This window comes from Trifolium pratense, linkage group LG4 (genome assembly GCF_020283565.1).
Source record: "Trifolium pratense cultivar HEN17-A07 linkage group LG4, ARS_RC_1.1, whole genome shotgun sequence".
NCBI classification, from domain to species: domain Eukaryota; kingdom Viridiplantae; phylum Streptophyta; class Magnoliopsida; order Fabales; family Fabaceae; genus Trifolium; species Trifolium pratense.
The window spans coordinates 23,614,566-23,625,277 of NC_060062.1; the positions used below are offsets into that span (position 1 = coordinate 23,614,566).

General features: G+C 32.2%; 1 protein-coding gene across 2 annotated transcripts; it reads left to right on the forward strand.

Moving 5' to 3' along the window:
• Nucleotides 1-4,917: 4,917 nt before the first annotated feature.
• LOC123922686 (nucleobase-ascorbate transporter 1-like) lies at nucleotides 4,918-10,455 on the forward strand. Of its 2 annotated transcripts, XM_045975384.1 has the most exons (14): nucleotides 4,918-5,084; nucleotides 6,535-6,632; nucleotides 6,719-6,895; nucleotides 7,450-7,550; nucleotides 7,668-7,743; nucleotides 8,239-8,298; nucleotides 8,385-8,572; nucleotides 8,655-8,751; nucleotides 8,847-8,933; nucleotides 9,157-9,215; nucleotides 9,321-9,412; nucleotides 9,531-9,608; nucleotides 9,692-9,852; nucleotides 9,953-10,455. In XM_045975384.1, exons 1-14 carry the CDS (start codon nucleotides 5,009-5,011, stop codon nucleotides 10,163-10,165), a joined length of 1,563 nt encoding a protein of 520 aa, XP_045831340.1. In that variant the 5' UTR covers nucleotides 4,918-5,008; the 3' UTR covers nucleotides 10,166-10,455. The 2 variants fall into 2 exon arrangements, with proteins under 2 accessions (XP_045831340.1, XP_045831342.1); XM_045975386.1 differs by lacking the exons at nucleotides 8,385-8,572; nucleotides 8,655-8,751 and having other exon boundaries at nucleotides 9,953-10,425.
• Nucleotides 10,456-10,712: the final 257 nt, after the last annotated feature.

A 10,712-nucleotide genomic window follows, 5' to 3' on the forward strand; every position in this document is an offset into this window, starting at 1 on the left:
TTACACTACTTTTCAGACGTATTTTGCTGGAATGTGTGAAAATTTCTAAGAGCACCTCCAGCGGAGGTAACTTTGTGATTGTCCCAGGGCCTGCCATTTGAGTGTGCAAGGTGAGCCACCGTGTAGGGCCTCAAATATTTAGGGATCTTTAATTATTTATACCGGTCTATTAAAAAATTTATATATGTAAAAAAAATTAATGACTTCATTACTACTTATTTTATTACTAAAAAAAAAATTAATAGACACTCTTAATTTTATAAGTAACTTCTTTTAAAAAAAAATATAAGCAACTTGCGGTTGATTGTAAAAAAAGAAGCAACATTACAAGAAAATTTTTTTCCGATGAAAATGTAAAGTGCATAATAATATTATATTGAAGATGTATTTTATTGTTAATGATTACAACATGTTGTTTTTAGATGTTATTTAACATTATGACTATTTTTTATGTTATTTACAATTTAAATAGAGAATGACGTTTTAAAAAATTCTATTTTTATTAAAGATCCATTTTTAATTTTCAAACGGGACATCGAAATACTCGGGACCAGCCCTGCATGTAACTGAAATTCATTACTATTTACTATTAGAGATAAAGGTGAGCGGTGAATACTACGGTACACATATTATGTGGATAGAAGAATTCATCAAGGTTGGTGTTTACTTCTCATAACCGCTTTCTTTTGGTCATGGAAATATGGACAAGGATTGAGATTATTCATTTGAATTTACAAGGAAAACAGTGATATGAGTTTAGGTTTAATATCTCAATTTATGATTTTAGGTTTAATATCTCTTATTGTGTAAAATTTGTTATTGTTATGATTAAGGGGAATTTAAGATATGTTTGGATTGACTTATTTTTGAGATTATGTGAAAACTTATGAATTAATATAAAAATTTATTTATTTGCATAAGTTATTTTCATAAGCATAAAAATAAGTCAAATTCAAACTAGCCCTTAGCTTGGTGAGGATTTGTTCTCTTGTAAAGATAAATAATTATAATTTTTTTTACCATTAGTATTCAGTCCATTGGACCACACGCCTAATATGGTTCGAAGATTAATTTTACCTTCAAGTAATTTCAGTCACCTCCCGATCACAATTGCGAGGATCGAACCATGTTCCTTCCCGATAATATAAGATGAGATCAAACTCCAAATAGTGACGCGCATTGCTTTGCTAGTTGCTAGTTGCTAGTTGCTAGTTGCTAGTTGCTAGTTACATTACATCAAGAGACAGTTCCCTTTCATGCGAATATATATCTCCTCTTCTAGGCTTCAATGCTATGCATGCCATAGGTTCAGTTTTCAGTTGACTTTTTTCTTCAATTTTTTATTCTATTAATATACAGTACTAGTACAGTACTTTTCTACTCTTCGTCTACGTCATTTTCACTAGCATTAATGCTACATTCGTTTTTTTTCAGCTTCATTGACTTGACACCAAATTCACGCGCAAATTTAAGGGGTAGATTTGTAAACCTCGTACGTTTTTTTTTTATTTGATAAGCAAAATTGTATTAATAAGGAGTATAAGGAGTACTCAATCCTTACAATACAAAATGAAGTTATAAAACTTCAAATCAAATACTTTGTAAACAACATAAAGGGTTACCTCGTACGTTTTTATTGAAAAGAGAACTGTACATTTTTTTTTCCAAATCTAAAAAAATAATTACACAAAATCATCAAGGAATAATAATATAAAAAAATCTTAAAAAATACAAAGTCATGATCTAAAGAGCATCCTATTATGGATTGTCTGTTATTCACACGGAGATTATGACATTGATAATTGTTATGGAAATTGCACATAAAAAGCATTGGAACTTCCTTTGGCTCGAAAGTGTTCCAAAGGTTGCCCTCCATGCTTTTGATAATATTAATATTGTGTCATGGAACTTGCGTAATCGATAGTTAAATTGTTTGGCTTTTGGACTTACTTTTCAATGGTCTCACATTTATCGTGATGATAATTTGTGTGTTAATAAAATTGTTAACCTTAGACATGCTTATGAGACTATGGAGTGGAGGGAGTCGTTACCACATTTGCTTTGTTCGGGCAACTAGGCATGGTTTATGCCATGCCTAGTTTGGGCTCATCATATGCTTACTGTGGGATTAGACGTTGATACATGTGCCTACTTCACCGACTTATGTGGGATAAGCTTGGAATCCCTCAATATCACACTATTTAATTCCTTTTTAGTATACTCTTTTGGGGTAAGACATATATAATCCCTCATTTGACAAATATTCTTCACCAATGTTTTACCAGACATATTTCTTAACAAAGATATGTCTTAATAATCTGAGCAACCACAATAGAATCAACATTCACCTCAACTACATCAAGCCTACGAAGCATGTGTATTTCTAAAATGGTTAAGTACCTGTCCGGATACGTATCGGATACGTGTGCGGTACTCGTATGGTACACACCAATCCGTATCCATTTTTATTTGGTTGATTTGGGATGGTTGATACAACAAAAATCTGTCGACGGTTGAAAAATCTCTTAAAATATTTTGATTTTTTATTATATTTCAATCATCTGTCTCAATTTTGATGAAAATAGTAGAGAAGGTGGATAAAAAAAAATAAATCTCTAAAGCATAATGATAGTAATTTACTTAAAAATAATTTTTATAATTTTATATTAACGTACCAATATCTTAAATCTTCTAAAAATAACGCATTCTATATGATTATCAGTAGGGGTGTGCAGAATTCTTCGACCCGCCCGCAAACCGAACAACCCGTGTAAGATACTAGTGTTGCGGGCGGTTTTAAATGGGTCTCGGGTGCCCATATGTGAAAGAACAGTTTTAAATGAGTCTGGGCGGGCGGGCTCGGTTTCAAAAAATATCACTCAGTGATACCCACACCCGACCGCATAGTATAAATATGAGTAATAATATTTATTGTTTATATTTATCAGAAAAAGTAAGTCTCTGATGTGACTACACGCTGAACACACTTATGACTTTTTTGACTAACTATATTGATAGTATTTAAATATTACTACGAGTAATATTTATGAAAAAACCTATAATTTTAGAGTCCAAAGAGCAGGCCTAGATCTAGAGTTCTGCTGCATCACTTTATACTTGTTGTGACTTTACCATATGTTTTAGACTTGACCATATATTATTAATATATTTATTACATTCATTTACACTAGAAGAAAATTAAATGATAGAGAAGTCTCTAGTCTCTACCTCCTCTTGTTGTTCTTCTCACAGTCAACAAACCACAATGGATCTCTCTTGAGTTTGGTTTTGCCTCTTTCACAGTTGAAGATAATTGCAGCAGTTTGTTCTAATTTCAAAATCCTCTCACTGCAACTTTGTCTATTGTTGATAATAATATCTCTCTCTCTCTCTCTCTCTCTCTCTCTCTCTCTCTCTCTCTCTCTCTCGTTCTCTCTCTCTATATATATATGGTGGTGGAACTGTTTTTAGAGGAGGGGAGTCTATTGTTGAAAACAATATGATTCATTGTTGAGAATAATTAACATATTCAACTTCCAATTCTTGCCTTCACTTCTCTATATTTTTTTTTTGTTTGTTTGTAGTTGCACCCGAGTAAACCGATCCGAACAAACTGTCACCCGCAAAACCCATAAACCGTCAAAACCGAGCTCACATGCGGTCGAGTTTGGGCCTTAAATTGATGTCTTCGGTTTCATCTGGTATGGCCATTCTCGGCCCGAACCCGCCCATAACCGCCCGTTGCACACCCCTAATTATCAGTATCGGGTACCGATACCGTACCCGGACAACCTTTCATAGTATATTTTTATAATTTAATTTATATACACTGTCAGTGTAAAGTTATGTTACACATGCGTCTAATAATATACCAACACATCTTATATTATTTTTAAAAACACATGATGTGTCACGTTCATTAAATGACATGATACTAGATGCGTGTGTAACAATACACAACAATTAAACTCTTTTTTTAACCCTTTCAAAACTCTCCCCAACTTGGTGACATTTTTTTGAAGTTAATTACACAGCATTTCAAAATAATTTTTATTATATATAATAATTTCCGAAAAAGTAACTTAGGACACTTTTAGTATTTTTTTAAATAAAAAAACTTTATTATCAGTCATATCGTATTACTAAAACTAATTAAAATATACTCAGGAAAATATTATTTGACCAATATATATTATATTTTTACAAACATATTATTATTATTATTATTATTATTATTATTATTATTATGGCTTAGATAAAATGACACCAAGGTATCAAACTAAAAAATATGATACATCCGATAATCTTTTGCTGGATAATCGTTTTACAAAATTGACCGTTTGATTGAAATACCCTATATTGTAACATAGACATGTCTATAAAATATGACATTAACTTTTTCAAAAATAAAATATGACATTAACCAGAAATCATTTGATATACTTTCATAAAATGAGTTAATCTTGATGTATCTCATTGACGTTCAAATGATTTTCGATTAATGTCATATTTTTTATACATGATCTATGCTATAGTACTTTTCAATCAAACGATCAATTTTATAATACAATTATCCGGTAAAAAATTATTAGAGCAAAAATTTAATACCTAATGACTAGAAATTTCATTTTTAATATAAATAAATGAATGTAACTCCCCACCTTAACTAAGTTAAACTCCCACCTTTAATGCCTAACTAAGTTAAACTCAAAAAATTATTATTATTATTTTTTTTTTAAAAGCTAAATTAGTCCACTCTCAGGTCCCAAGATAATACCATCGGACCAACCCAGAGCAACCCAGACCAACTCTCATGTCCCAAGCTAAATTATTATTATTATTATTATTATTATTAAATCCCCTAATTTTGGTTTTTAATATTGATACACTTTATTCGTATCAGTACTTTACTTTGTTCTTGTGAGTACTTTTTTCCTCTTTCTACATGCTTTCTTCTTCTTCTGCCTCTGGTTTCTGAAGTCATCATTTTCCATAATAAGCTACTACAATGGCAGACATTACCCATTTTCCTATGGAACAGCTTCAAGACCTTGACTACTGCTTAGACTCTAATCCTTCATGGGGTACTCTCTCTCTCTCTCACTCACATTTGTGTCATGTTCTTTTCAAGTTGCATTTTTTTCTTCTCTATTCCATTTCTGACCAAAAAAAAGTTTGAAGCTTTTTAAATAGTATTTGACTTTGAGTTCATTGTGATTTGTGGGGTAGATGGATTGCAGAAATTAATATAAAGTTCTTTACTTTTTCTTGTTTTGGAACTATTTCACATGTTGGGTTGGTTTTCATCTGAATGCATTGCCCCAGAAGTTTGAGATTAAGCTATTATTTTGGTTCTAATGATGATAAGGATAAAAAGTTGAGATTTTTATGTTATTTTAATTTTGGGGTTGAACTTTTGAAATTTTCTGTTGCTGTATTTTAGCTTTTTCTCCTACTTTGTTGCTTCTGTTTGTTGGTTGAGTTTGTTTTTTATTTGAAGAAATAATATAAAATGTGTAAAACATAAAACATTCTGGTTTATTTAAAATTTAAGTAGTGTATTGTATGTTGGACTTCTCAGATTTTTCTTGATCAATTCAACTTGTCCTTTAGCACTATGAAACATTAATTTATGAATTATGACATTATATTATACAGTTATCTACCATTTTTACCCTTTCCCTGAGATTGTGTAATGTGGAATAGCACTTCTCATTCTAACATGGCTAAATGAAAAGAAAAAAAAAATTAATAATGGAAAATGGAAATTAATTTTTTTTAACAAAGAAAATGGAACTTAATTAAGTAGTGACTAAAGTCATTTTACATGTCCTGACCAAAAAAAAAAAAAGTCATTTTACATGTTTTTTTCAAGATTAATTCCTCGAGTGGTGGCAAACTCTCCGTAAGAGTTTTAACTTTTAACACGGTTGTATGTTAAAGCTAGGGATCAAACACAGAACATTAATTAAGTTAGAAGAGACCCGCATCATCTCATTTAAGCACTCTTGGGTCATTTTACATGTTAAAAAACATAGAGGGACGTGTGATTTGATTTGAGTAATTTTGACTTTTTAATTGGTATAATTTCATTGGGCTTGATTTCTTAACATAAGTGTAGTTGTGTAATTTAGACATATTGGGTGTGTTTGGATAAGCAATTTACTTAAGCACTTATTTAAAAAGAGTTTATCATATAAGCACTAATCTATAAGTATAAGCTATTTTCATATTTGAATTTTGAAGATAGAATAAGCCAATAAGGTTAGTGTCTTCATATAGTAAGTTGTATAGTGTTTTCATAAGCTATCTTTAATGCTTATAGAAATGAGCTGAAAACAGCATATAGACATGCCATAAACCATTTTTGTGAACTCATCATGCAAACACTTACAACAAAAGCACTTATGAGTTATGCCATAAGATAAAACTCAAATAAGCCCATAAACAAGGCATTGCAATTTGCAAACATACCCCTAGTAATTTTCTATCTTTTCTTTGTTGTTGGCTTATTGTGAAGGGCTTATATTGCAGTTGAAATTATCCTACTAGCATTTCAAAATTACATATTGATGCTTGGAACAAGTGTGATGCTTCCTTCAATGATAGTTCCAGCCATGGGAGGAACTCATGTAAGCTGAATTTCTTCATTATTGTCTTAAGCATTTTGTTGCTTTTGCCACACATTTTAGTGATTTTGTTGCTCATATATAACCAGCGTGATACGGCACATGTGATACAAACTATACTCTTTGTAGCCGGCATTAACACACTTCTTCAAACGCTATTTGGTACAAGATTGCCTACAGTAGTTGGAGGTTCCTTTGCGTATCTGTTTCCGATTGCTTATATTATCAATGACCCCTCATTGAAACATATTAGTAACTCTCATGAAGTGAGTTTCCTCCTTACATCTCTTCATTGTTGGTGATTTGGTTAAATAGCTTAATTAAATGTTTATCATTATCATGTAAGGGCTTGTGTATAAACTATTTTATAATAAAAGATAATAAAGTAAAATCAAGCTATTTTTGTATAGGCTATAAGCTGTTTTCATTAGCTATTCTGAAGAGCTTATGGAAAAAAGCTGAAAATAGCTTATGGACCTAAGTTGTTTCCATAAGGTCTCTCATACAGTCTCACTTACAAGTGCTGATGCCAGTAGATAAGTTCAAATAAGTAAATCCAAACATACCCTAAACTAGGTATGGCATTGATTAAGGATTTAAATTGTGGTTGCGATTGCAATGTGATCCTTGAACATTAGAAACTTTTTGATATTTCAGAAAATTGCAGATGAATGCATTTGATATGGCCACAATTGACATTGTGACTCCAAAAAAAGAACACACGAGATTTGATCAGCATATATAATTTATATATAAGGGCCCGGTTTCTTATTTGGTACTAGGATATTGAAAGAGATGTTGGCATGTGATTGGTTTGCAGAGATTTATACAATCAATGAAAGCAATACAAGGAGCTCTAATTGTAGCCTCAAGTATTCAGATAATCTTGGGTTACAGCCAAGTCTGGGGACTATTTTCAAGGTATATACATTATACTAGTTGCATGACTTGTTTATGAATTGAAAATTGGTTAAACAAACATAAATTTTTAAATAATAATGGAAAAATTAATCATTTCTTCATGGATATCTTCTTCAGGTTTTTCAGTCCTCTTGGAATGGCACCTGTAGTTGGATTAGTTGGATTAGGGTTATTTGAACGCGGATTTCCTGTGGTAGGTGTGATTCAAATCTCAATTTTAATTATCACAATCTTTACAGAAATATATTTTGACTAAATGGTGACCGAAATTTACTTGATTAAGCTTTGACTTTTTTCTATCTTTCTGCATAATGCTTAATTTGCATGCAGACCTATGTAGTACCGACACCTCAAATTGATGGCATGTTCGGTGCCTAACACATGTCAGTCACCAGCACTGGCACTAAACAAACACATATGGTTACATTCAATCGTTTCTATTTTCTTAAATTATTATTGGTGTGGTGTCTTTGAGTCAGCGTCATGTCAGTGCTTCATAGATGCACACTCCTAAATCTTTTGATAGTGCATAATAATGCTTAATTTACATTTGCATACATTACATTGATGACATTTTCTTTAGCAAAATCCTTTAGTTCACCCAGCTTACAATAGCTTGATATATACCATACTTTATTATGTACATTGTTATAAATTTACATGATTTTGTTTATTATACTCTTTTCAGTTGGGAAACTGCGTAGAAATTGGTATACCAATGCTATTGTTGGTAATTGGTTTGTCACAAGTAAGTGTTCTGGTATAATAATAAGAATATACATCATGTAACTTGCATCAAATTACGACTCAAACTAATTTGGTATAATATTGCAGTATCTAAAGCATGTGAGACCAGTTAGAGATATCCCTATCTTTGAACGTTTTCCAGTGTTGATTTGTGTCCCAATTATTTGGATCTATGCTGTTATCTTGACTGCCAGTGGCGCTTACCGAGATAAACCTTTCAAAACACAACATAATTGTCGTACAGACAGAGCCGATCTGATATCTACTGCTCCATGGTACACAAAAAAAAAGTTACTATATTGTGTTGCAAAGTTTTGTTGAGTTCTTATGTTCTTTTCATTTTTATTATTGTAATAGGTTTATGTTTCCATACCCTCTTCAATGGGGGGCACCTACATTTTCTGTTGGCCATTCATTTGCCATGATGTCGGCAGTTATAGTCTCTATGGTGGAGGTATCTATTTTGTTTCCTGATTTTGTTTTTGCATTTTTAACTACTCCAAATTTGAAATTATCAACGAAGTCTTGACCATGGAATTTTGGTTGCAGTCAACTGGTGCATACCAGGCAGCAGCTCGGTTAGCCATCGCCACACCACCTCCTGCGTATGTGTTGAGTCGAGGCATTGGTTGGCAGGTCAGTTACTAGGCTATTGAATTGCAATGCTATGTTTGAATATATAGTGATTGGTGGAATGAGATGGAACATAATGATGAAATGACGTGGAATGTAATAAACTTATCGTAGCAACGTTTAAATATTTTACAATGAAACAATATAAGTTTTCATTCCATTGTTGAATTAGAAGGAAGTATAATAGTAAAATGACATTGGCGATGATTTTGTTTGTTTTGAATAGGGGATTGGTGTCATGCTTGATGGTCTTTTTGGAACATTGACAGGTTCTACTGTTTCTGTGTAAGTTTAATTCTCACATTTGAGTTTTAAAATACAAGTTGCTTCTTGTTTATGATATCTATCTCTCAATCATAACTTGATGAACATCATGGCCGGTTATTCTAGGGAAAATGTTGGATTACTTGGACTAACCCGAGTTGGAAGTCGAAGAGTCGTTCAAGTTTCTGCTGGTTTCATGATATTCTTCTCTACTTTAGGTTGGTATAGACAAAATTTTGAAGCTTTTTACCTTTGCGATAAGAACTAATAATAAGAAAAGAAAAGACAAATTCATTTACATGTGGTTTAATTTAAATATCTTTTTCTTCCATTTAGGAAAATTTGGAGCTGTTTTCGCATCTATACCTTTCCCGATATTTGCTGCACTGTACTGCCTTCTCTTTGGCGTTGTCGGTATGTCATATATCATCTTCTTACGATTTCATTTACATAGTTTTGTTCATGTATTTACATCTCTACCTTTTGTTTTTCATCAGCTTCAGTTGGAATATCATTTCTTCAGTTCACAAACATGAACTCTATGAGAAATCTTATTATCATTGGCCTTACATTGTTCCTTGGAATATCTGTTCCTCAACTTTTCAATCAGTCCTCATCTCCTTCGCTTCCCGGATACGTCCATACTAAAGCAGGATGGGTGAGTTTTCATCTGTCAGCTATTTTTACCTGCTCAAAACTTCGACGCCCTTACAATTATACTTTTGCTTTATCATTGCCGTCATTTTTCATCTTTGCAGTTCAATGCATTCTTAAACACCATATTCTCATCACCAGTAACAGTTGGTTTGATAGTAGCGGTGTTGCTCGACAACACTCTTGAGGTAGAAAAGTCAAAGAAAGATCGAGGGATGCCATGGTGGGTGAAGTTTAGAACATTTAGAGGAGACAATAGAAATGAAGAATTCTATACTTTGCCATTCAATCTCAATAGGTTCTTCCCGCCTACGTGATCCTGATGTCGATGATGTGAACCATAACAATTAGATTTTCTTGAAGCTGCACATTTCAGACTTCATGACTAACACATGCTATTCTTCCTTCACCACCAACCAAATTTTTTGTAGGCCATATGTGAAGTTTGGTCCAACATAGGATTAGTAGATGCAAATTGCAATAATTTCTACTTGCTAATGAGTTCTTTTTTAAGCTGTATATGTCTCAATCGACAACTGAATTTAGTAATTTTGCTATTTAAGTAGTCTTTCTACAATTAACATGGTTACATAGATGTTTTTGTTTTCATAAGATTTTGATAATGGACTTTAGCTGATAAAATATGAAATGCAATCCTTACTTTCCTTTATAAATAAATGGATGTGTCCTGGGATAAAATATGATAAAGTCGTATGAAATAGAATTAAATTATTGTACTATTATTTGACTTTATAAATGTTGGGGAAGTTTCTGTGTGTATATATATATATATATATATATATCGATAATTTGCGATCGGGAGGGGATTGAAACCACTTGATGCCAGAACTGCCATCCGAACTA

Bases quoted from the DNA above. Each gene is read 5' to 3' on its own strand.
- LOC123922686 (XM_045975384.1), top strand. From the start codon at position 5,009: ATGGCAGACATTACCCATTTTCCTATGGAACAGCTTCAAGACCTTGAC. The intron at 5,085-6,534 runs GTACTCTCTCTC...CTTATATTGCAG, and splicing joins AGACTCTAATCCTTCATGGG to TTGAAATTATCCTACTAGCA. The intron at 6,896-7,449 runs GTGAGTTTCCTC...ATTGGTTTGCAG, and splicing joins ATATTAGTAACTCTCATGAA to AGATTTATACAATCAATGAA.